Below are 27,103 nucleotides of genomic sequence, written 5' to 3' on the forward strand. Positions count from 1 at the left end.
ATTGCAATCTTATCTGTTGTAACACAAACTTGGACAAAACAACAAAACAGCAATGAAATTATTAACATACAAACAAACAGATTTTCTGTGAGGACTTTCAACAAGTACACAGCAAAGAGAATAAAAGTCAAGCTGACTATTGTTGAACAAGCTAAACAACAATGCTGAAAAAGCTATTATCATGCTTCTTTCAACAGAAAGGCAATTTTTGAATGTGAAAATAGTCTCAAGAAAGTCAAGACAGTCCTTAAGTATCTCTGAAAATGCAGTTTGTCACAGAGAACAGAAACTATGTAGGTGTAAGCTGTTACAGATAAATAAGTACTTGTTCCACAGTTCTGATAGGCATGATAGTGCAAAACAGGGAACAAAGAATATAAAAGTGACTATGGATGTCTCTAATTTTCATTCACAAAATACAGTAAGAGATCCTCCTTCTAAACACTCCTCAGAGAGGAAGATTTTCTCTTTCAGAAAGCAGCCCATTCAATTTGGCTTACCTGCATCCTTTGATAATTGCTGATCTAACCGTTATTCTCTCTCTCTTTCTCAATAAATATTTGTAAAATAAATTGGTGGAGCCTCAAGTCTGACTGAGGGTGTGAAACTCTGGTTTGTAAAAGGCTTTTTCATGAGAATAAAAGGAAAAATACTAAAAGAAAAACAAGTGACACAAATGGAAACTGATCTTACAAGTCACAATAACATTTTGCATATTATATAAGCTTCAAATTTCACAACAGACAATACAGTGAGGTTAAGATGGTTGTACACAAAGGAATCCCATAAGACTTCTGTGTACTAGTTTGAAAGCACTGGCAAAGCCTTCCAAGAAAAAATAGCTTATAGAAAATTAGCCATTTGACTACAGTAATATAAAAACACTTGTAAGATCTAGCTTACATCATGTGCTAACAGTTTTCTCTGATAATTGTACATATTTTCTCACTAAGGATTTAAAACAGATTTAGCACCAAGCCAAGGATTATGAAAGTAACTACATCAGACAAAAGTTTTCCATTTGTAATTTCACCTATCAGTGTTCAACGGCAATAAAAAAATAACTGAAATCCAAGAATCATCTTATACAGAATATAGAGTCGTTGCACAAGCTGAACCTTAAACTCTTTAGGATGGGCAGAAAATTTTTGAAACTAATGATTATTTATTTATTAACTACTTTACCAGTAACAGTTGCAGCTTCAGCAGACAATGGTTGCTGATTGAGACTACTTGTTTCCGAATCTATGTGGAGTGTAGTTAGACTGGCTACTTCTTGTTCCTCAGCACTCTGTTGCTGTCCTGAAATTGCATCAGCATCAGTGGAAGCTGGTGTCCCTGCCTCTGTTCCAAAGCTGAAATCTGTATGAGGAAAGAGCTGTATTAACTGATAACTTAAAAATACCACTAATATAAAATACAAAAGCCTAGCACCTCCAAAATCCTCCATGTAAAACTTGTATGTACACCTCCTATGCTTCCAACACACTGTTGCACAATTTACATAAGATGTAAAAGCAGAAAGTAATTGGCTATTATGGACATTCTCATTTCTGTCACAAAACTGCGACTGAACTTCTGGAGAAGACATTCCTATTGCATGTCCTGTATTCTGCTTAGTCGCTGTAAGTGTACCTAAATGAGAATAAAGTAAAAATAATGGAAAATTACATTAAGGAATTTATTTGCAAAATTTATAAGCTGAAAGAAATAGCCAACTTGTTCATTAAAGTACTAACTTCAAACTAAAAATATTATGACCAATGGCATTCTGGCAAATTGCTTTCTCAACACTTAAGAGAAGATGTCACATTGAAACATAGTTTAATTGGCATCGCTTAGCTACCTACCATCTACATATTCACAATACATATAGAAATACAATAAATACTTCTAAAAATAAACTGTATTACTCTCTTATGTAATACAAAAAAATCATAGTTCTAAGCAACTACAGTAACGCCTTTGTATGCATATAAGTAGGAACAGATGCAGGAAATATATGAAAAACATATTAAGTCATTAAAAAAAAGCATACTAATTTAACCATGATAACACACTTAGTATCTTTATTAATCTATAGCTACACGAAGACCACTGTAAAAATATTAGATGACCTTTTTTACATTCTACCTAAAGTTTTTTTCCGAAGAATTAAAATAAATTCTGAAGCAATCTTTCATTTTTATATTCTGTGCATAGCAGACAAACTCCAAAGACAGTATTGCTTCCTAACTTCTATGCACTGTTGTTCAGCTTTTGTATAGCAGTGTTTCAGTGCTGTTTTGCTCATTAGTACACCATACAACTGTTAGCCTCTCTCATGAATTCTGCTTTGTTCCATTAAATTAGTAGTGACTTCAATGGGAATTCAAGATATGCTCTCTTTACAGAAGAGTATAGGCATTTAACTTACAAAAATTAGGAAAAGTTCACAAGCAGTCAACCAAAAATGTTCCTATTTTTGGAAAAGTATACTTGCTTTCAAACTTGCGTCCATCATACTGAAAAGCACTGAACGAGTCCGAGTGGCTATCTGAACTGATGAGGTCGCTGCTGCCTGCGCTAGCAGGTGATGTCCATTCAGAAGGCACGCCTGGGTCATCTATAGGACGCATTTGGTTCTGTTTGTTCAATACATCAGGAAGGTCTTTTGGAACTTCCAGGCTGCCAGGACTGCTTCCTCGTCTTGTCACATTCTAAATATTGAAGAGATACGTAGTATTTTAAAACCTTGGATGCCTTATTTACTTATAATGGGAAAAGCAATCACACATTCACAAATGTCTGGATACAATGAATTGTTCACAAGCACCTAAGCCAAAAATTGTCATCATCCTATGTACCCAAGACTTTCCAAAACCTCAGAGAGCAGGAAGCGAAGAAACCATGCCAGCACACAATTCAATAAATATAAATTTTGCTTTCACAATGGATGTTTGGGCACAAACCTTAAAATATCAGGATTCAAACCAAAATGTGCCCCACTTGTATTTGGTGAGACTTTAGAAAAAATATAAAAATGTGTATTACCTCCAAGTTATGCCCAAATTGCTAAACAAATCTTGTTAACCTTGGTCTCAGACACATGCAGAAAAAAAGATTTCAAGAAATCTGCTGGGTTTTAGTCAATAGGCTATGACACTATAAGCAAAAATTTAATGTACACCACAAACAAAAGAATTTTTCTAATTTACTTATGCCTAAACCAAAATCTTAGCATTGATTTAAGACAAAAAAAAAGACAGCATACGGAAGAAATAACACATACGTATTTGCTCAGGTAAATGTACACTGCTCTGCTTGAGTCTTTCTTTAAGACACTCTTCACAGAGCAGAAAAGGCAGAGAAAAGTACGCCTGTTTGCTTCAGAGGGAACTAAGATAAACATAGATAAGCCTGTTTATGAAACAGCTTGAATCCTTTATGCATTGAAAATTAAGGGACTGAAGGTGAATTACGTTACATCTAGTCACTTCATTTCTTCTCCTTTTAACATCCTGCTACAAATTAGCTATTTACTTGGACTGACAATTCTGACAAGATCCTACGTTGTATTATTCAATAGATCAAGCAATCTAAGAGTAATAAGTTGGTACTTTTTTTTTTTATTATTTAAGACCATTATCCATTTTTGCGTGCTACATTGCAACATCAGTGGCAGGCAAAGTTTCATGATACTTATTCAAGCTTACCTTGGTCTGGTTTCTTTGCTATCTGAGGAAAGTATCAATTTTTTATACATTTATTAATAGTTTTTGAATGCTGATTAACAATCAACATTCTTGCCCATCTATGTGAAAATGAATAGTACTCCCTTTTCTTTCTCTTTTTTTTCCTGTGATCAGCTGTGATGACTTCTGTTTTATTAATTTGCAGCCTGAAGTTAATATTTAACATATTTCAAAACAGCATTTTCATCTTGTAACTCAAGATGAAACAAAGTTTGATAAACATAAATTCAAAACAACAGAGTAAAAAGCATACATTTGAACAAATCCTACAGGTCCTCTCTTGCCATCTATCAAAGATGATGATAAATTAATTAATTTTCCCAGTCACTATGAAGAATCTTCTTCTGTTCCTTATTAGCAACAACTAAGATATTCATTGGCAACTTTTACAGAAGCACGCCTTAAGATAACTTTATTTTCCTTAAAAAAAAAAAAGTAAAAGTATACAGCTTTGAAACAATTTCAATTATTACCCATTCTGTTCATTTTCAACCTTTCTTTGAATATTTCCCCCTTTTTTGACACTTAACTAAACACTTAGAACAATTCAAATCAGTTGCTTTGTTTAGTAAGTACTCAAAGGTAACCAGAAATTACTGACTTAAAATTGATTGAAATTTTTCATTATGAATGATAACCACAATGACATTGCTGGAAAAGTGTAGGAATAAATAATACAGAAAGATGGTTCTACTAACAGAGAGTTATTTAAAAGAAATTATTCAACACCTCTAAGTGAAAGAAAAAAAAATAGAGGAAAAACACGCAAATGTAGTTTTGCAGTCTGTTGTGCTAACTAAAATTGTAGAGAATAGTACCATAGTCTTGTACTCCACTATGGTGCCTAAATACTGCAACACACTAAGGACTGCAAATTTACACATAAACATTTGTCTTGGAACTGCCTCTGTACAAAGATCTTCTTAGGTGCAATTAAACCATTTAATTCAATGAGACTAGTCACCTGACAGTGTCTTCTGCACTGCTTGAAGAATGGAATTTTAATAGAAATGACATCAAATATGCATAAAATAACAGAAGCCTGTGCCAAAAATAACTTACAGCCAAGGAATATTTTAGTGATATTCTGAAGTCCTTCTGATGCATAAAATCCAGAGTAAGATGAACATCTTACTAAGTAGTGAACTGATTTATAAAGTCATTAATAAATGACATGAATGTTCACACATACATGCAGACTTACATACTGTAACATAGGAAGTTTAAAGGCTTACCAGTGCACTACCACTGCGGAGTCTCTCAGCTATAAATTCATCCATGAGGTCAGGAACATTTGTATTGCTACTGCCAATATCACTATCAATAGGGTGCAGCTTTTGACTCACGTCCTCTCTATTAGCTAAAAGCAAATGAATAACTGCATATAGTAAAGAACACATCAACACATTTTCAAAACAAAAGATAACAAATAAAGAAGCCCTGCTAATAAATAGAAATTAAAAATTCAAAATTGCCAAACATGCATTTTAAGACCTTCCCATGTTTTAAGCAGATTCTACTGTAGGAATTAGTAAAACGACTTCTTCCCAACTAAGCAGGTGTTAGTCAATTTCCAGTAAAACCTTTAAGAGCAAGAAAGCTTACAGGTAAGCACTACTTTAAGTTGTTAATGCTTGCTTTAAGGATACAGCATGTACTCTTCCTCCATATCACAAAAAAAATAAGAAATAAATCCTAAAAATTTTATACGTACTATACGTAAAATATCCTATATGTACTCCTTCTTCATTGCATTCTTAATGAAGACCAATGTAGTAGGAAAAGCACACTAGACTACAACATAAAATAATGACAAGAAGCAATATGGCACTGTATACATTTTGTATAAACAGTGCAAATAAAAAAATGTTATTTTATTGCATAACATGCTACTATTTGGAATGAAAATTCAATCTCTGGATGGTCAATGGTGATGAACAACTAATTAAGTTCACTCACTTATCAATTTATATTTTTGATATAATTATACTTTCCATATTTGACTGTGGCCACTGCACCTAACTGCATGATCCTTTAATGTTTTTAAGTTACTTCAGTTCATTTTTTCTCTGTAATTTTTCCTTCAGTGTCCTCTCTCATGAAACCACAACAGGGTTTTAGTTTTTCCTAATATTGAGGCTATGCGAGATGTTATGGATTTTGAATAAAATGCTTTCTAGACATCTTTTTGAGAAGTTCAGATTCTGCAGAGAAGCAGAAAACTTTTTTGAGGAACGTGACGATCACATCACTGCTCACTCGTCATGGTGACATGCTTTCACAGACTGCCCTCAGGTGGCATTAACATCTCAATGCAGGATGCATTACAGAATCTGCTGTTAATCATGCCAGTGTAACAAGGTGAAAAAAAGAAAACCTACATTACTGCTGAAAGTTAATTTATTGTTCATTTAAGGTTATTTATGATTTGAACTAAGCCAATGGATATTAGAGAAACAGCCTTCTTTTTGATCAGTCCACAGAGGTCTCATAGTAAGCAGGAGGACTATCACAAGACCTTCATGAACATCCATGATTCGAAGGAAAAAAAAAAGCAATGAAAGATGTTGACAAGATCTAACTGTATCACTTTTGATGAATGTATACAGAAAGGCCTACAGCACAATTCAAAAAAGATTCACATAAAACCTTAAGACTACTCACAGAGAACTGTCATAACAAAATCATTCCAATAACAGCTTTCTGTTCAAAACTACTTTTAAAAAGGTATCTAAACTGACCTCCAAATGTAAATTTGAGGGGCCTTATTGTTTTGGAGGAGGATAAGGAGGAGGGGGAGAGGAGGAGGAGGAAGAAAATACACTAAATGAACCAGAAATACAATTAGTTGAACCCAGCTGGTAGCTAGCCAGGTCCTTCTGACAAACAAACTGGTTGGAGCAGAATAGTACATTCTGATACAATGTGCATAGGCCAATCATTCAGTAGGCTGAATTTTGAGGATCTGTATGGTACATGAAAATTCAAAATTCTCAAGGCTTAGTCTTTATTAGGTCATTTACTGTCTCTTCCTCTTCCCTAACCCAGTGGTCTTCAGCAGCAAGGAGGTTCAACCAAATATCTTTAAAAGGAAAATTAGTAATTTAAAGTATGTAAAAGTAACTTAGGCTGGGAGAAAAATCAGCTGGCTATAGGCGCATGCATAACCAAACAGGAAAAGCAGTGATCATCCCAAAGCCTTTTGATTGCTTATCAGAGCTTGCTTCAGTTGCATTAAGCCAAACTGGTGCTGCCTTTCTCCTTTTGCACTCTGCACACTGTCAGTGCTCACCTGCAGCTTTCCTTCCAAAATAGCCCATTACATGACTGTACAGATCCCTCAGTGGAGCCTCTGCTGGCATTCTGTTCTGCCTCTGTGGGGAAACATTTGCCTTCGGCTTCGAAAGAGCATGTACAACAGTTTTATAAACACCACCCAGGGAGCCCTGCTGTTGCGCTGACTCCTGACCTGATGATCTAAATGCACTACGACTGTGGAACTGATTAACTGCAATGCCTTCCTTTTGCAGCACGGCTGCTTGAGTTTCCATAATTTCTTTACTTTGCTTGCTACTAAGTGAAGCAGCACTGATTGCATCTAGAGGTCTATATATTCCAGGTCTAACCAGCTCCGTGGCAGCTGATGAGCTGGTGCTTGTACTGGTACTGCTGTTGCCGCTACCACTACCACTACTACTGAAGCCACTAAGTTTACGAAGTCTTGCTTTCCAAGCAGCCTCTTTGTTCTCAAGAGGATTGTAAAATTGAACTGATTCTGTAGATGGTCTAAAAGTTACATGAACGCTATTTCTTTTTTTAGTTGTTATTTTCATGATTTTAGCCCTGTGAGTTACTGTTTCAGATATACTCCTTTTAGTTGGTGACAGCTTGCTTGTACCTGTGATGTGAGGCATTTGAGGATTAACTTGTGCTTTAGGAAGGATTTTCTTTGCATGCATAACACGTGAGTCGGTTATTTTTTCATTAAACTGAGCACTTCTCTGCTTTTCAGCTAATGCTTCTTCCACAGCTGAATCTATATCAGCTTCAGTGGCTGCTTGCCTGTACAGATATCTTTTTCCATCTTTGATGCTAGGACTACTTGGCCCATGATCAAACAGACTTTCACATTTTTTATCAATATTTAACTGTCTGACTTTATCGAGTGCTTCATTTCTTGCAAAAATGTCTATTTGAGTAGGTGCAATATTACTTATAAAGCCACTTTGATTTTGTTCTAGGTGCAGCTCGGGGTTATCAGGTCTTTCTGTAACAGTGATGCTATTCGTGCATTGACCAGTCTGATCACTATTTTCTAATCCATCCAGTGGTAATCTATCGTTCCTATTTACTGATGTATCACCTTCGTGAGCAGAAGCCTCACATTCATCTATCTCAAAGTTACCGCAAAGTTCTTCTTTTTCTTTAAGATATTCTCTCAGAGAGGAAAGAAGATCATCTTCACCTTCAAGGTCAACATACTGGTTTTGTTCAAAGGTTGTGTTTGCAAATTCTACTGGCCCTATTAAATGACAAAGATGGTCATAAATACTATCCCCAACTTCCAAGGAGGACTCTCTGCTATTTGAATCAGTAATATGGCTTTCAGTGGATCTATGCATTGAAGAGGTCTCAGTGGAACTCTGTAAACTTGGAGCATGATGGGGTGAACTGTCAATGACAGGAACTGCACCTTTGGCTCGTTCAACTGCAAATGGTTCCAGGATGTCAGAGGTGCTGCTACTTCGTGGCAGTGGTTGCTCCTCACTTAATGCACCAAAAACTTCACTTGGAGCATCCTCACTCTGTGAAAAATGTCTGACTCGAGGTGGACGTGGAAGAATTTGAGCATCATCAATGTCTGTAGGAAAAAAGTGTATGTAATACAAACTAGAATTCATACAGAAAGATAAAATTTATTTACTGCTACATTCTAATTATGTGACTTAAAAAGCCAGGAAAGTCCAGAGCCTTGTTTAATTAAGTACAATGAAAATAATTTTTCAGTACTAGAGTGTTAAAAACAAACGCACATAATATCCAGTACAGAATGCAATATAAATGAGTTAGACCATCAGAACACAGTTTTAAATGTTAACATGCATGAGAACAAACAGTGAGACCATGGAACATTTGGAAATACAGTTAAAGCTAGGGCTGTGCCAATAAGTTCAATAATTCAAGCAATATTATTCCAACTAACTTGAATAAATGTTTACCTGTAATATAAATTAGCTTAACAGTAGCACTCTTCATAGAATTTACATCTTCAGAAAAATACGCAACTCCAAAGAGAACATGTAAGCTTTCTGGCAAATCAGAATTGTCTACTGAAGAGACAAACTATTACTTTTTTCATAACTTGTGTGGATATACATAAATTACTGTAGTATCAGAAACAATATTAATGCAAAGTTATAACATAGTGTATACCTGGAGACTTAGAAAAATTTTTTTAAGTTCTTAAATGACAGGGAAGAGCTGGAGAAGATGACTATAAATAACAGATAATATATATCTATAATATATAATTTTTCCCTAAAAGGATGTTTTGTGAAATGCCTCTTATCTTCAAATTGCAAAAATAAATGCTAAATGGAAGCTAACCTCCCCATCTTCTTCCAGTTTTACCTAGGGAAGTCATAAGAATTATCAAATTAAGAACCCTGCTACTGAACAAATCCTGCAGCCACACAACAGTTAACATTGGAGTAAAATCACTTTTACTTACAACAAGACAAGAACTTTTGTTATGACCATTTAAATTAGTAATTCCTTGTCTCTATTGAGGCTGCTAATACTTCACCATCAGTGTAAATCATAGTTAACTGTAATGAAAGCTGCAGTTTCAACATGGATTGCTGAAGAAATGTACAGAAATATATTCAGCCCACTTCATGTCATCCACCAAAATAAAGAACTTTCACATTCCTCATCAGATTTCTTTCTGATAAATAGGAATACTACATACTATAAAATCAACGATACAGGCAAGGATAAGTGTCTCTTCAAATAATTGCATGAATTCAAGACTTTTTATGGGATAGGAACTAGTAACTTAAGAACAGCTTTGTCCATTTTCCATTGGCTTCTTTTTCATAGAATCATTTATTCTCCAGTTTTATTTTTTAAGACCTATCACTTGTAGCTATGCTTTTAAAAACAGGAATAACAATAAAGAGCTTAAATGAACACCAACAACACTCACTTGCCACAACAATTATCAGACTTACCTTGTTGTTCTGTCTACAGGGTTTGTCTTCAGCACTGCAGTGGTACTTAAATTTACTGCATTTACTTAAATTCAGCATACCACACAGTTTAAGACCCCTCCCCTCCCTCAAATCAGATGTGTTATTGCCAAAATAAAGAAATTATGTTGAATTGATTTTAAAATGTTTCAGATGATTACTTCATAGATGACAACACCTATTTCAACAATATTACATTATGATAATCCAAAATCACCTTAAATGACCATTTTGAAGGGCTCACACTTTTCTGAGAAAGTTAGAACTAAAGCTGAATTTTGTCATAATTTCCTTCTGAGCAAAGCACATAACCTGGAGCAATTAGATACATTTGCACTTAACTTAATGTATGTGTTGAAATAAGATAAAAAGCCATTATTTCCATGCTCAGTTTTTCAAGGAAGTTATAATTTGAAAATTAAAGTTTGACCTGATTCAAAGTCTACTGAATAGAAGCTATCAGACAAGACCTAGAAGTCTACAGTGAAAAAGAGAGTAGATAAACAAGCTCTTTCAGAAAATAAACATGAACTGAAAATCGCTGTATAGTGCACATTTTATTAACCCTTTTCTTTCTCTTTAGCTCTCATCGACAGCAAATTTTTCAACGATGTTCCTATTCAGCTAATTACTAACTATAAGATTAGCATCCCATGAAAAGAAGGATGTCTCTCTTTAGCTAGAACTGTTATTTCAAATTCTTCGATTGACTTAGGCAGATATTAGCATGAATTATTCTTAAATAGTTTCTGCGCAGCTTTAAGAAATTGGTTTTTTAATGAAAGCAGCGTCTGAGGATCACAGGATGCATCTAAAACATGTACAATAATATTATCGATGAAATTAATATGATAAACAGATCTCATCTTGAGCCTCAATATGCATCTTCCATGTTTTATGAACTTCATTTTAACTGAAGTACCAGCCTCAGGATTGCATACTATGCAAGCATGCAGTGATTATGATTTTCTAGGATGTTAAAAATTACTGGATGGAGAACTCCAAAAGCACGCCAAGCAGCTCCACACATTGAAATAAATTCAGCTAGATTTATTTCAATGTTGATCCAGTATTACTTAATAGGTGCTTATGTATGTGTGAATAGCACATACAAATACACAAAGATTTTCACACAAATGTGTAGTGCTTGTGCCAATAGAAAATTCATTTTTGTAGAACAGAAGAAGAAATTAAGGAAATACATTGTTATTGCAGTATCAGCACTGAAAACACAGATAATGTTTTAAAATCCAAATGAACAGTCTCCTTGGAAACCAGAGCTCACCCTTGCATGCGACTTCAAGTCAAAATGGGACTAACAATTCCGAAAGAGTTTTTACCAAACACGTTACAATTGTTGTTCCAGAGAGGTGTATCATTGACAGTGCACATACTTGGAAGAACTACAGTCCGCTCCCTAACATAATAAAGAGACTAAAATTGGCAGTTCTAGCTGATCTCAATTGATCACAGCTTTCCTTACACCAACGTAACCTCCTCTTTTTCTGCTTGAAGGCAGAAAGAAAAGGCATCTTTTCAGCATCAGGTGGAAGACAGATATGCTAAAATACAAGCACATTCTGGCAGTACATCATAAAATACAATTTTCAACATACAAACATACAGTTCTTGATACTTCTTGGGTAACAGAGGCAGGCAAGAAGTGCAAAAAAAATAGAACCTATCCTCTTTACAAAAATTTACTGACTGTATGTCCTATTTGTATGTAGCCTTCCCAGTGCACTTCTGTTTTTTCACTTATTGAGACAAATGCATAACATAATTATCAGCCTTACACTTTACTAACTTCCACCCAAGTAACAGCTGGAGTACAAGAAAAAAAGTGACAATATAATCTGTAACATTTCATATGAGCTAATCCTAACTGTCTTATCTATTTGCTGAAAGAAAATTATCTGGAGAAAGCTACTGTGAAAAATTCTAGCCAATCATACTGCTCAGCCAAACATAACATTACAGAAAATTATAAATCTGTAAAGACGGAAAATTTGGAAAACCAAACCAAATCACAGCACTTCAGAATCCAAAACTGTATATATACATATAATGTTTTTATATATTAATAAAAATCAGGCATTCTGTAAAGCATATTAAAGTGTTAAAGTAACTTTTTCATGGGAGCTAAATTACATCATTATCATGGTTGGCCACACAACATCCAACACTGAAATCAAGAGTTTAAGTAGAAAGATGCAAATGGCAAGCCAAACTAAAACTTTCTCCTTTCTCTCCCTTACAAATCACAAACAAAATCTTTAGATTAGCTGTACTCTCTGGTAGACAGAAGTTGTATTACTGCTTACCAAATAATTATAAAAGCAAGATATTCCTCTCATTTTAACCTTTATGATAGTAAACATTGGCACAGCACTAACTTCTAACAGTTCCAGAATGAATTGCAAAATAGCATGATATTTTACATAACTCAAAATATTTGTTCTTAATCTCTTCCCCTCTCCCCCCATCCCCCAAGTATTTTTACTTTCAAAAAAATTAATGATTTTGCAGAATTGGAAAGCAGAAGATTTAAAAAAGTGATAAAGGGGGTGCAGAAATTAGCAGAGGTGGCACTACCTGAAAGCTCATCAGAAAGGGGAGTGAGAACAATATCAGGCAAGAAGGGTTTGGAAGTATGGATCAGAACAGGAGCACTTTTAGCACTGCGTATATAGGCCGATGGCAGAGCACATTCACCAATGGATCGGCTTCTCATGGCTTTAAAAAGGAAAAGAAAGAAGTGGGGAAGGAAAAAAGAAGAGTGACTATAATGAAAGGCTTGTGTCACAGAAAAAGCAGCAACAGAGAAAACAAAGATAAAAAGGAAGAAAATTTAAAAATTAAAACATTTCAGCACGGCAGATATTGGCAGAGCTGTAAGAAAGAAAAAATCAGTGGACACATAAGACACTTCGAGTTTTTAATTTTTATGTAAAGCAGTAACAATGCCTTTATTACAACTATTACAGAGATTTTGCATTCAAAAATCAAGAAACTAATTAACAGTTTTTTTTCCCATTGCATCAAGGGTTGAAAAATCAAAGTTAAAACCTCTCCACAAGCACTCAGAAGTTTAGATTTTTTAACACAAAAAGAACTTATTCTACATTTATATTTTTCTACTTTCCTCTAGATTACTCATAAACAAGTACATCTAAATTTTACCCATACCCATAGTCTTGAATGCAAGATTCTTGGAAAGAGATTCAAAAGTGTAAGAAGAAAGTAAGTGATTATATGGGGAGAAACTTACAATACAATACAGTGTACTTCTGCATTAAAAACGAAGAGACTGGAGTGAAATTGTTTGTCAACACAAAGTGTTACATTCTTATCTTACTAGATTTTACTAGATATCAAATAAATCTTGCTAAACAGTTCCTAATTAACCTTTTTGTATCTCACCTCCCTATAGAAGAATAGTGAGCCACAGAAGAATTGTAGCAATAGGATCAAGGTTATAAGTATAGCTTTTCCAACAGATTTGAAGTGAACCTTCACTACTCTTGTTTTCCTTTGTCAGAGCAAGAACTGATATTGCATTCAATCTCAAAGTACAGCAGAAGTTCTTCAGAAAGTAATATTCATAGTTTCAAGCAGTTTCCTTTTCAGATTGCTGCAAATTTGAAAACTTATACTAAAATAGTTGTTGATAAACTTATTTTAAGGAAACTTCAGTGCATCTTCAACAAACATTGTCAGCACAGTATTTAAGTAGTCTTTGAACTTTTGTATGCATATGAAATTATGCATGGACAACAACATGGAATATACCCTCCAAAATTTCAGTGCTTCTAATCTGTATGGGAATCATAAGAAAAGAATGGAGTACAGAAAAACTTGAGCACATCACACTTATAAATCACGTTAGAGAACTGTCCCTAACACAGCAACGAGAAGATAACTTGAGTAGGCCAACATATATAGAGCAGAAAACACATTTGACAAATGCAAGCACAACTTAAGCAGAATCTTAACATCAGCTTGAAAAACAAATTCAGAAAGAGAAATGTTTTAAGAACGAAGCCATTCACTTAAGGTCATAAGACAGAAAGCAACTTGTTTAAAAAAAAAAGCAACTGCCCACACAGTTGTAACTTCTCTTTAAGAGACACAACGTTAAAGTTCAGAATATAGTGATAGTTAGCTGCATTGCATTCATCATTATGCATTTTTAAATGAATCTAGGCAAGTGAAAAAAATATCAAGCTACATAGAAAACAGAGCAAATTTTTGAGATTGGATACTATGTTGAATGCAAATCACCAAAAAAACGTGTCCCTTCTAATTTGACTGAATCTTTCCCATCATTTTACATCGGTTCTAGAAAAAGGGGATAGGATTTCACGTTCAGTGTTTGGAAGGCAGAAATTTTAGAGAAACTTAAAAGGAAAATAACTTTGAAGTGCTGTAAAAGGAAAATGTGATCTCCCTGGATATTTATTTTAAATAAGATCTGTCACATTAATTCATTAGCCAAGTAGAGGCAGATTTGACACCAGGATGTGGACTAGGTATTTGTCACTTTAAAACCTCCCACTATTGTCTTCCGAAAAAAGCAGAGGAATGGAATCCTAATCTGCTGCCTGGGCTACAAATTTCTTACCTAGCCCTACAGAAGATTTTTCAACCCATATGCATATCACATTTAAAGGCCCTTTACCAAAAAATACTTTACATAAGTTCAGGCTAAAAATGTACACACTGCATACCAGAAAAGCTGTGATTTTTGTTTGAGTAAACCACATACACACAAACTTGGTGCAGCAATAGATGTGCGCTGGCATGAGGATGGCTCAAAAAACAAAGGTGTGCAGATGTACACAAAATGTGTACAACATAAAACAGACGAAAAAGAAACCCCAGCTTTTTCTTACCATAAAATATTCAACATGCACATCTCCCCTACTCAGATACAAAGAGTATATTACTTGCAATCACAGGAAATATACTACATATCAGATCTCATGCAACATATCCAAGGTCTGTCTCAGTTCAGGGCTTTGCTTGCGGGATTACTATTAAATTGAAGGAGACAATCTGACCAGCAAAATGCTAAACAGAAAATTTCACTTACACTATCAACCAGTTTTTTAATATGTGACCCTGTTTTAACTGGTACAAGTTAGGAAGCACCTGAACAGGCCTCTTAGCAGACCTGAGACAGTAACAATGACATATGCTTTTGTAGCATATACTTCATCAGCACGTTAAAAACTGAAGAGTTTCGGTCTCTAAAGCTGCAACTTAGCTTGGGCTTTTAATTTTTTAAAACTATCCTACCAGTACTGAGATGCTTGTGGTATTCTATAATATGAATAGTGGTGGTGGTGGTATTCTATAATATGAATAGATCTGAAATTTTAACTGGTTATATCAATACAAACTTGGCTTATTAACACCAAATTTGTAAGTAGACCAGGAACCAAATGAAGGAAGCTAAAAGACAGTGAACCTAAAATCAGATCAGTTTGCTACTTATGAGGTCAATACATAGCTTGATTAGATAAATTCAATGATTTTAGGGCTAACATCATATAAATATTCATCTTTCAAACAGAAACAAAACATCATTATAAAATCATTATAAAATTAATCAAGTGGTATAATCTTCTTACAGAATATCTGAAATAACAGTATGAGAGGGAGAAATTTTAACATAAGTTTTACCTTGTTAAGACAATTGAGACTTAAAGAGAAAAGCACTGCAACAGTTAATCACAGCCTATTTACAGAGAAACAGAAATTACATTTAAAGTATTTGTGATCTGTAAGGAAAACTGTTGAGTCAAGCTAGAGCTGTAAGCATGAGATAAAGGAAAAGCTGTGCAGCATCTGAACGCACGAAATAGGCATTTTTGGAGCAGTGCTAACTACTAATCAGCTCTGCCACCCAAATGGAAACCTTCAGATACTACTAGTACACAAAATGTAAAAATGGAGTAAGATAACTTTTTTAAATGTTCAAATAAAAACGTTGGCAAAATAATCTCTGTGACTTAAAAAAAAAGAAGGGTTGTGAAAAGATAATAATGTTTATTTCTGAGAAGCTAACATGACTGAATATGTATTCAACTACTAATATGCATTCCTGCTTCCTAAATTGTGTCAGATTCTACTTGCTCCCAAGAAGTATCAGCGAAGAAAAAACACATCATGACTGAAGCCACTACTATTATAGAGATAGTGAAAAAGCATGACGGTCCTTAAAATGTTCTTTTAAATGAAAAAGTGAAGTGAGTTTAACCTTCCTTCACATAATGGATAGCACTGAGATCCGCAAGATGAGACAAGAGAATAAAGAAATTTGAAGTCCAGTTCAATAAGATATTGTACTCAAATAATACAAATGTAAGTGAGTCTTCTTTTGAGCAATCCACCTAAAGCACTGTCTAGCATCACTCACTCATTTCTAACACAGGAAAGAGTATCTGCAAATAATGAAATTGAGAAATAAGTCACTTCAGAAACAGCGAACTGCACACATTTGCACCAATCTCTCATTAACACAAGATTCAGGGTATAGTAAAAGACAACAGGTTTTATGAACTATGCAGATACATATGTATTTCTTGCACTTTTCTTTCTGCAGTTGGAAAATATTCAACCTATCTTGTGCACTATTTATGAAAACATAAAGAGCCACCTATCCATAGCATTGCCCAAACTATTCCAGCTTTTTTTAATACACTTACAACTGTATTATTTTTCTAAAGCAGCCTAAGCATGCAATCAAACTTATTCAAAATTAAACCATAACTGCATTACTTTCATTTACAGTAATTGTAATTGTGGTAACAACAAGCCATTTAGGTACCCTCAAAACAAGCAAGACTGCACAATTTACACTTACATCTTCAACTAGTTATTTAAGGAGGTATACTTCTGTGGAAAAAAGTTAACCATGTAGCTACACAGCCAATTATTAATCCCTTCCCCTTTCTCAAATGTCACTTATATCAGCACTTACAGATACATACCAACAGTTTTCTGCCGTACTATGCTTCTTGCCTTTTCAGTTCCTGGAGATCCAGTGGTTGTAGCGCTCCGTTGTCTCATTGGTGCCTGTCCAGGCTGATCACGGCTCCAGCCTCTAGAAAATGACTTATCCACAGAAGACTTGGGGAATTCATGCCCAACTGCTGCAAAAACAGAATTGCAAATCTTTATATTTCTGTGCTGGTATCACCAGAGAGTTGTGTTCTTTCAGAGAGATTTAAAGTTGGATAAATTATCCGAACTAGCATGATTTTAAAAGCTAAGCAGCAAATTGCTATTTTTAAGTATCTCTGAAGCCACTCAGTCAGCATTAACTGAGGGATCCTGAAACCGTTTCAGAAGCACTGGTGCTATTGTGATTCTCTTTTCTGATCAATCAAGTCCAAAATCACATGAAAACTGGTTTTGAAAAGATTGTAGGCAAAATGTGTAATTACAGAAACATAAAACACACAAAATCATACATTACATACAATTAGCACTGCAGTTGTTTGTCAAATAATTTTGTGACTTGAGGAATGTGAAATAAGTATGATAAAATATTTTAACACCAAACACATAATAAGTAAAACAGATGGTGGACTCAAAGAAGACGAGTTTTTGAAAATTCACATTAAAAAATGGCATAAAAAGATTAAGAAAAGATGTAACAAATCCAGAATTGCCATTTATATCAAAGTAAATATATCTCATAAGAGTAGCTTTCCAAAAACTGTAAAAAAGAAGAAAATCCCAGTGAACTGAAGAAACATTCGCAGTGTATTTCCTTACCCACTCTGACTTATGATCACAAATTGTGATCACAATTACAATCATTAAAAGGGCATCTCCTTGGAAAGCGTGACTTAATAGTGCACATTCATTATTATTAACAAATGAACAGGGCCAAACAAATTGGGCATAATATTTAAGTGATTTATTATTTCCAAAACCCGCTAGAGTTAATTCTGCAACCTACAGTTAATAATGGAGGCTTTCTCTGGAATTCTGCTACTGACAGTTAACATAAAATCTTCTCATGTGGCTCTGTATGGGTGATGCAGACAGTTCAAAATATTTTTAAAGACTATATTCAAAATAACAATACACATTCTTATCCAACATCATACTTGTTTTTTAAACTGTCTTATGGACAAAGAAGAAATCTATATAGTACAGGTAAACAAAAATGCATGGTCTGGAACAAACTCTCAAGGTCAACTGAAGAAAAAAGTTTGTTCAGCTGTCATGTTGCAGAAGAATAAAATGAAAATGTGAATAATGTCTGTGCCCAAGATGAATTTGGAAGCACGTTAAATGTCTTTACTACAAACAGCTTATAGCAACATTCTCTTTAAGACAGGGCATCGATTATTTCCCACTCACTAGGGAAGTAGCAAGTACCTTCCTCCAGGTTGGAATGGAGAACCACATCAATCAGAATACAGAGAGATTAAAACCATACTTTTTCTTCATCCTTATTGCTCATCTTACACATAATTCTGCCTCTTGCTATTAGATCTCAAAGCTCTTTTTGAAGAAGACCAGTATTATTACCCATGTTTTATAGAAGACTAAAGCAAGGCAGAAGTCACTTCTCATGATGATATGCAGAAATTCAGTTTCTAATCTGGGAATAGAATCCAGGTTTTGCTGATCTCAATTCAGCGTTCTGTGCAGAAGATCAGACTTCCTGTCTCAACGGTAACAAAATAGGGAAGTAGCTATACTCTCCCCATGTTTTGTCCGACAGAGTATTTTCTGCGTCATATAGGAATCAGTTCAAAAAGTGATACCATTAATATGGGACTACTATACTTTCACCTCAACAGTCAGCCACTTTGACAAAACCAGTCTTCACCACGATTCTGCAGTGAGTTAGTGCTCAAAACTACATTCATCTAACATTTCACCTTTAATCAACGTTCATAGGATATCAGGATCAATGTTTCAATTACACTTGCAACAGCCACTTTATACCTAGCTAATTGTCACCAGACATACAATCTTCACTAATTTCAAGATGTTACAATTGGGAACTCAATTATATAATTGTTTTGATATTGGTAGAAAGGCATAGCCCACGGCAGCATACCATTTTTGGTTTAATTCTACACACCTTTAAGAATTAAATTCCGTGTAAGCCTATTTGCAGGACTGAACATTTATGGTAGCATTTTGTGGTGGTTATAAAAGGAAGCCTTATCTTAAAGAAACTAGGTTATTTTAGGTGACAGAGAGGCCTAATTAGGTATACCGAAAACATTGGACTAAAGCTCTGTTGTACCCAACATCTCATTAGTTTTGCTCAAATTCTTATGATGAGCATACAGTGTTGTCTTACCTTTGCCTTTGTGTTTTTTCTGCTTCTGCTCACTTAACTTATCCAATGGCAGGTCACTGAGGTCCAGACTATACAGGTTTCTAGCTAACACTTTAGTTAGTGTCTCCATTGTCAGTGACCACTCAGTGGCCAGCTCTTCCCAGTATGTCAGTGATGACATGACAGACAGTAAGTCATCCCAAAGTTCTCGAGAGATGTACACATTTAGATTTGCTTTGATCCAAGCTACTATAAGAGTCTAAAAGAGTAAAATGAGAAATGTTGGCTTATCAACAAAAGATTACAATATTCAAACATTGCTTAAAAAGAAGTACCTAACTTCCACAGAAATTTCTGTGTTCCTCACCATTACACACAGACTTTTCGTGAATAATCAAGTATTATGTTAACATGTGCTTTTGATTTAAATACTGGAACAACTGGTTTAATTCTGGTAAGGTCTTTCCATTTCTTACGAGTTTTGCCAGATAGTTTTATAACACTGTTCTTAATTAGTTCTCATCACATTTGTAACTCTACTATCCTTTTTTTTTTTTTCCTACTAAAGAATCTGAGGACATTATAGATTTACAGAGAAGGAGTCATAACAACATTTTGCAAATATGAAGTCTGAAATCATCTACTATAGCTTATGGAAAGGAATACAAAAATCAGTTCACTAGGCATAGATAGCACAGACGATTTTGTGCTGATGTGAGCTAAAAATTTATTCTGCAACAGAAGTAGACTAAAACTGCATACATTTCCAGTTACCCCAACTTAATTAATGAAGTGCACTTCCTTTTAATTTCACTGAAGTGTGAAAACAATTATCAGAATGTCATTAATTATAGACAGTATAAGATGTAGCCAGATGTTTAACCCACACCATGCACGTTATCGGGGTAATACGATCAATGATTTAAGATGACAAATCAGTCAACAGAAGTTGCTGCATCTTTGTTAAAATTAAGCTGAATTAATTAAATTCAATTTGTTTAATTGCCTGGAAAAGAGGTCCTGCAAGTCTTCCTGCTAAAGTGGAGTTTTTTCTTCCTTGATACTGCAAGAAGGTTTGGGGTGGTATTTTCAGCACAGATTCAGTAACTCTGAGCAGCACAAGTAGCATTTGTTCCCTGCAAAGCAATATTAAACTTAGAGTCAGCACTTTGTTATATTTCTGTATATACCAAGATAATTCTAAAGATAATGACTGAGCTTGATTTTCTCAAATATACTGCAAACAGCCTAACTTGGTTATTGTAAAATAAATTAATGAAATTGTAAGGTAGAGTTCTTTTTTTTTTTTTTTTTTGGTATAAATGACAGGTTTTGGCAATGTAACATTATCATAAATATGCTTCATTAATTATTTTGTACAGCACTGAATCTCTGTCATCACAGTCTAGTCACTTCTTTGAAATGATGACAAACTGAGGAAGAAAACAGCAACTCAGTGGGATCTGTTTCTTGTTGTTTTTTTCAAATTCCCAATCAGTGATTCCTTGTTTCCTCACAAGAGGAGATAAATTTCACATGACATGTAAGGTACTTACCCAGGAGATACTAGTGAGAGACTGAACGCAAGTCAAGTTAAAATGGAATAAATCACCCATTTGATATCCCCTTGCTACTGCTTCCTTGCAATAGGAGAATGGTGGCAATACGCTACCTCACTAGAGACAGCTATTTAAAAGAGAGGGGGAAATAATGCAGATGACTTGGTAAGAGAGTCCCTTGTTCCTGCTGTGCAACTTAAACACTGGAATGGAACAACATAGTTAAACAGTAAATGGACTCTTGCACAAACGTCTAAAGCTGAAATTAATTGCAAATCAAGAGCAATCCACATCTCATAATAATTATCCAGACTTAACTGAGTACTTTTGTCTATTTTCAAATAAGACTGTAAAGCTTCATACGTGACTTCATACTTAGCACTCTGATACACGAGCAAAATGTCCTGGAAAAAAGCCATCAGTAGCTACTTAATAGTAGTCCATGTACACCGGCTTATTTCTTTTTTTCATTGAGGCTAAGTTGTCTCAAACTAGCTAGTGCTGACTACTGGCTTTAGCAGAGGAGTTCACCAATTCCCCTACAGCAAGTTGCCTGTGATGTTAAAGCTCGTGTATTTATTGATTTAGAGAAGCTGATTCACACAGTCAATACCATCCTATTGTGTTTACTACCGAGAACATTTTCACATTTATTTGTGAAATAATAATTTAAGATAAAAACATTAGCATTTTACCAAGTCTTCTTGTCCATAGTAACTTGAACTACCATGTGACGATAGATATTAAGAATGCGTTTACACATATCAGTGTGTTCATCCAGCAGAATTTTAATTTCATTTGCAGGTTCAAGAAAGAATATGTTTGAGGAATTTATTATAAAAACCTGCAAGTAAAAAAAAAATAGATGTAATGAGCTTGAAGCACTTCGATATTTTCAACAATTCTGTAAATAGTCATCAAGAAAGACAGAATCCATTATTAACAAAATAGGCGGCATATACACTCAGAAGTATATATTTAAATACAAGTAAGCTTGATTTGATAATAAAACTACAAGACTTATTAATTTTTAATATTTTTTTCTATAAAACACATTTGCATATCTTTGTTCTCCTAGATATATGGCTGTCATGGTTTTATGATTTTCGGTTATTGGTATTCCACATCATAACATCATGTAGTGTATGTACCTGGTTCTCAGAAGAGAAGGACTACTACATTCCCCACAGTACTTTTCTCCTCTGTTACCATTTCCGGCCAGAGGGAAAAGATAAAAACTTGCAGATCACGAGACCCCCCCCCACTACTTTCCACCCGTCTCTCGTCCTGGCAGCACCTCGCTCTCCAGCCATCTTATCGTCAGTAGTAGAGTAAGGCCTACCTTGACTTTGGACATTCTTTCTCTCTGTATTGGATTTATCAGCTTAAATTGTAATTATATTGTATTATAGTGTGTTGTTTTGCATTCCGATATCTTATTTAGTAAATTAGTTTGTTTCTCCTCAGATTGTTGCCGCTGTTCTTTGCTCTCAGGGCCATCTCCTTACCCTTTTTCCGCTTTCCCTTTTCCCGGGGCGTGGGCCCGTGGGTCCCCCTTCCCATTCATCACGGAACCGGGCCAAACGCCCGTAAACCATTGACAATGGCACAGCAAATTATTCAATCCAATTATTTAATATGATGGACAAAATGTTCCAGTAAAGAAGTCCACTGCTTCTTTAAGCATAAAAATTCCCCAGCAAGCCAGCAACTGACGAGTATAACACATGCTAAACTACTTGAAATCCTTTGTGTTTCAGTATGAGTGTATTACATTCTGAGAAGCTACAGCATTCATCCCATCATGATCAGCATGGCTTACTGAAAATAGAAAACACAATACCTTATCCAAAGTGACTGCTGTTATACCCAAGATGATATGAGGAGAATGCACAGGATGGTTCAAAGGGAGAAAAAAAGACAAGATTTCCAAGAAGAAATAAGGAAGCTAGGTAATGTATGTAGCAGTTCCAGCTTCTGGAACTTTGGACTTCTGAGTTCCTTTCACAGTTGAGAATTTTGTTCATCAGAAGCCTTTACCCACCCCTGCTACATATCTACCTCCACCACATAATACACTCCCATCACACATAAGTTCTTACAAGCTATTCACAGTTCACAAGCCATAACACAGTCAACAAATTCACTTTCTCATAGGTAAATTTACATAATTTATGCATGACATTTTTTTTATATAGAAAGAAACAATCATATTTTTAATGTGTTTTAAAGGTTTCTGTAAGCTGTAGTAAATCTTATGGATGCTGCTTACCCATACTTCTTCCAAGGTTCAACATATCAGGCATATGAACTATAAAAGCTACCAGGAATAACTGCAGTCAAGATTGATTGTTCACAAATACCACTTCCTAGACACCTACATTAGCAAGCTTGCCAAAGTACATGATGGAGTTAAGGGAATTCAAGTCTGTATGCTCACAGCCAAAAGGACAGAATTCTCACAAGATGCAGAAATGAATGAAAAACATAGTCAAAGCAATTCTTAATGCCACTGACTATCTTTTGCTCCTTGTGCAGTGGAATGATACTATATTATGGTAGCATTAAGAAGCAACAAGATTGAAAATAACAGATATATACATTATTAGACTTCAAAAAACTGTCTTCTTAACTTTTTTTTTTTTTCTTCAATTTGGGTTAAGATATTAAGGAGGTTAGGCCCAAATACATTTGTATTTTTACAGAAGCCAATAATTACTGGCCAAAACACTAACTGTTAAGATGGAAAATAATTTCGTCTTCTCAAATGCTCTTTAGTGTAATACTGCTTAATACAACAACATTCTTGGGATGAAAAATGGAAACTTAACATATATTTAAAAAAAAAAGTCTAGCAAAGACCTTTGGGGCTCAGACACTATTTCTAGTGAACAAGCCCTCTTAAGGCTGAATGATTCAGTGTTTTTAGAAGTCACTGAGAGTTTTGCACTGACTTGAATGGACAGTGAATTAGGGCTTTCAGAATGAAAGCAATGAAACAAAGCAGGCAAAGGCACCACAGAAGTTCTAGGACCTACTATTGAAGTGCTGTTTATGTGAGGTTAGGAAATAACTGAATAACAGGAAGCTTTAGATTTTTTTATTTGTCTTTCTTAGTCCACAAATTTGTGAAATCATTGGTTCTTCCTCTACTCTCCCTCTACTGAAAGCTTTGGATTTTTATAATTAAAAGCTATTAGCATGCAGTTAACAGTCACTTGCCTCAGCTAATGAATCTGCTCACCTCTACGGGCCTAGAAATAAGCCTAGGAAGAAAATTCATAGAATCATAGAATAGATATGAGACTCAAGATTTCTCAATTGAGAATTCTTGGATTCTTGATTCACAGAAAAAGCAAACGTGGTTCCAGGTCTGGAAACTTCTCAAATTCAGACACTGTACTGAGATAGTATGTCTTGAGTCTGGTTAAATCTTTCAAGCTAAAAAACATGTTTGCTGTTCAAATGATCCTCTGTCTAAAAAACATCAACATGGAGAATCTCCCAGACATTCCCAGATGTGTAAATTTAAATCATATTTCAAACTGAGAGAGACACTTCTTTCTTCTCTTAGAAACATTTCATACATATTCTACGTTTTGTATGCATACTCACGTATGCAAAGATTAAGAAGGTTAAATTGCTATGTTTGAACGTAAAATTCATTTCAGTTACAAAGTTTATTTTTATATTTAGCAGTGTACAGCATTATAGGAAACCCTTCCAGGAAATCATTCAAGCTGCAGAAATCTTAATTAGGATGGTCATTTATGTTATAAGTGCACACAACAGACTGGTGAATGGATATCTCTTTTGTTCAGAATCAATTTTCTTCCGGATAGAAGAATATTATGAAGGTTGAAGTCATACACACAATTCTCTGTAAGTTTGTACGTGTACATACTACACATAAAATGCACACGTTTTACATGATCATAAATGCATTTCAAAAACCCTCAAAACTCTTGATTGTATCTAAAATAATCTGTAAAATTCAGAGATGCTTTGAAAGGGCATGGGATTCCTTTGTAAGAATACTATATTATATTCCATTCTTTATATATACTGATACCATGAATTTTACTAGTAGGATGAAGATTAAATATAAAGTCTATTTCATACCTGTAATACTGACTGCACTCCAGCTCGCACATTTTGCTCTTCAGTATCAGTCTCAGACAGTTTATGCAAAGTCTCTTGGTAACAGCCATTTCTTGCCCAGTTTGAATTTCTAACGTGACTGGAGTTTATAGCTTTTTCCTGAAAAATATTTTGCTCTTCAAGTCACATTGATTTTTTGACAGGTATTTTTGGTTTACATTAAAGAAAAAAGTATGTAATAATAAATAGTAGACAGAAGTATCTTAAAGACAACATCATGTATTAAGAGGTTTGTAGGACTTATTTTCAAGCGTCTGGTTAAGTACTTGCTATTTTCATCACACTTTTACTTGTATATAATTTGTATTCAGCTAAAAGTTGGCACGCTTTATTACTATACAAATCATATCTTGAAACCAGTTTATAAAACTTTATGATTTTTTAAAATTGAACGCATTAAAACATTACAGATAATGGAGCAAATTGGTAGCTCATATACACACTGTTTAATTACCATTGCTTCATTCTTCCACCAGATGCTTTAACATCAAGCTAAACCACATATAGTCTGTTGAGAAAGCCACTTGGTCTCAGACTCTGCCTACTATGCAAAAGATGCAGAAATAGCAGTCAACAATATTTTACCTCTTCTCTTTCTTTTGCTTTCTCTGATGAATTGTGGTCTACAACATTTTCATCACAATCTACAGTTGCACATTGCATTACTTCTTCAGCTTCTTTCATAAATAAAGGCTTATCTTCTTGCTGAATCCATTCCTGATATACCTTTACCACTTTCCTCATGGCAGCCGCTTCACATATTGGCAACAGAAATGCCTAGGAGTAGAAAAAGAAACCAACAAAAACCCAGTTACAATACTTGAAAAATAGCTAAAACTGCGTGGCTTCAAGCTATACTTAGAGCTGAACAGTTTTAGGTTCGAAGTGTATAAAGTCAAGAAGCATCAAGATTAACTTCAAACTCACTTAAGCAGTGCTCTATAACGGGCAAGCTCTAAGGGATAAGAGAAAAAGAAGTACAACCACTGTAGGATCTTAAATAGTAAATTTCTCACACGCCTAAATGCTTGCTCACTTTCTTCATCTGTAACGTGAAAGTGTGCAGACGAGTGATGAAGAAAATGTTTTATCAAGAAAACTTGAAAACTTCACTTCCAAAGAGACAGACATGAGAATCTGCACAGGCGGATCTATTCAATGCCTGGACTGCTGATATTAAAGCCTAAATACTCACCAAAAGCATGCAAAACAAGTGAGTTATAAGTTTCTTCTACGATACCTTCCATTTAGAGGACTTGGAAGAGTAGAGTTAAATCAGTTCTAACTGGCTAATAAAAATGCAAGCAACATTCATTACTCATAGTCATATATCTTTTATCTAAAAGAGATTCAGAGTAGTAGCCTTAAAACTAATGATTCACTGAAAAGACTTCAGAAGTATTGTTTTAAAAAATCATGTATTTGAGAGTGTGATGGCTGATTTCTGCCCTCTTCAGGATGTTTTATGTAACTGCAGTGCCTGTAATGAGTAGTCAGAGATCAGGAACTGCTATTAGTCAGGTTTCAACTAACTGTAAGTACATTTATCAAAGACCATAACGACCTAATAGTATTTAAAAAAAAAGAACAGATACACTACACTAGTACATGACCATGCCTTCAAGGAGTACCCACTTGACACAAACAAGACGTTGTCTCCAGAAATGGATGCATCATATGAGCATCACACTAAAAATAAGTGTGAAAAAAAAAAAAGGGCAGAGTTCTAATAGTTCTATTAATTTAGAATCTACATTCAATGTCTCAGACTGTCAACCCCCAGGGGGCAGTTTCAATATGATAACTCCGCTATTTCCTTCATTAATCTGTCCAATTTCTTCAACACATTGAACGTTGTTAAGCTTCTGACATTCACCACATTCAAGAATATCAATTTCACCCAGAAATACTGGAGTTTTTTAATGTTTAGTTTCCTGTTCTTTAAAGAAATCTCTGTCTGCATTTCAGTAGAAAGTTAGTAACTTTTCTTTAATATTAGAAAAAACCTCTTCACCTTTAAGTCTATTCCATAGGGCAAAAAGAAAGCCTATCTTCCATTCATTCTCTTGGTTTGAACTC

At 34.7% G+C, this 27,103-nt stretch overlaps 1 protein-coding gene across 9 annotated transcripts in view; it reads right to left on the reverse strand.

The window, feature by feature from the left end:
* Positions 1-27,103, reverse strand: part of RALGAPA1 (Ral GTPase activating protein catalytic alpha subunit 1) — a 118,746-nt gene that overhangs the window by 65,754 nt on the left and 25,889 nt on the right. For 4 of the 9 annotated variants that reach the window (XM_021403348.1, XM_021403350.1, XM_021403351.1 and 1 more), the window contains exons 11-21: positions 25,610-25,801; positions 24,986-25,123; positions 21,559-21,707; positions 20,311-20,440; positions 19,326-19,563; positions 16,984-17,145; positions 7,027-8,595; positions 4,970-5,094; positions 2,483-2,699; positions 1,435-1,635; positions 1,186-1,362 (exon numbers count right to left, since the gene is read on the reverse strand). In XM_021403348.1, the coding sequence (XP_021259023.1) occupies positions 1,186-1,362; positions 1,435-1,635; positions 2,483-2,699; positions 4,970-5,094; positions 7,027-8,595; positions 16,984-17,145; positions 19,326-19,563; positions 20,311-20,440; positions 21,559-21,707; positions 24,986-25,123; positions 25,610-25,801 (3,298 nt within the window). Of the gene's footprint in view, positions 1-1,185; positions 1,363-1,434; positions 1,636-2,482; positions 2,700-4,969; positions 5,095-7,026; positions 8,596-12,580; positions 12,722-16,983; positions 17,146-19,325; positions 19,564-20,310; positions 20,441-21,558; positions 21,708-24,985; positions 25,124-25,609; positions 25,802-27,103 lie in introns of all 9 variants that reach the window. The other 5 variants (XM_021403356.1, XM_021403354.1, XM_021403357.1 and 2 more) reach the window with 5 other exon arrangements.

The sequence above is a fragment of the Numida meleagris genome, chromosome 6 (assembly GCF_002078875.1).
Source record: "Numida meleagris isolate 19003 breed g44 Domestic line chromosome 6, NumMel1.0, whole genome shotgun sequence".
In the NCBI taxonomy this organism is placed as follows: domain Eukaryota; kingdom Metazoa; phylum Chordata; class Aves; order Galliformes; family Numididae; genus Numida; species Numida meleagris.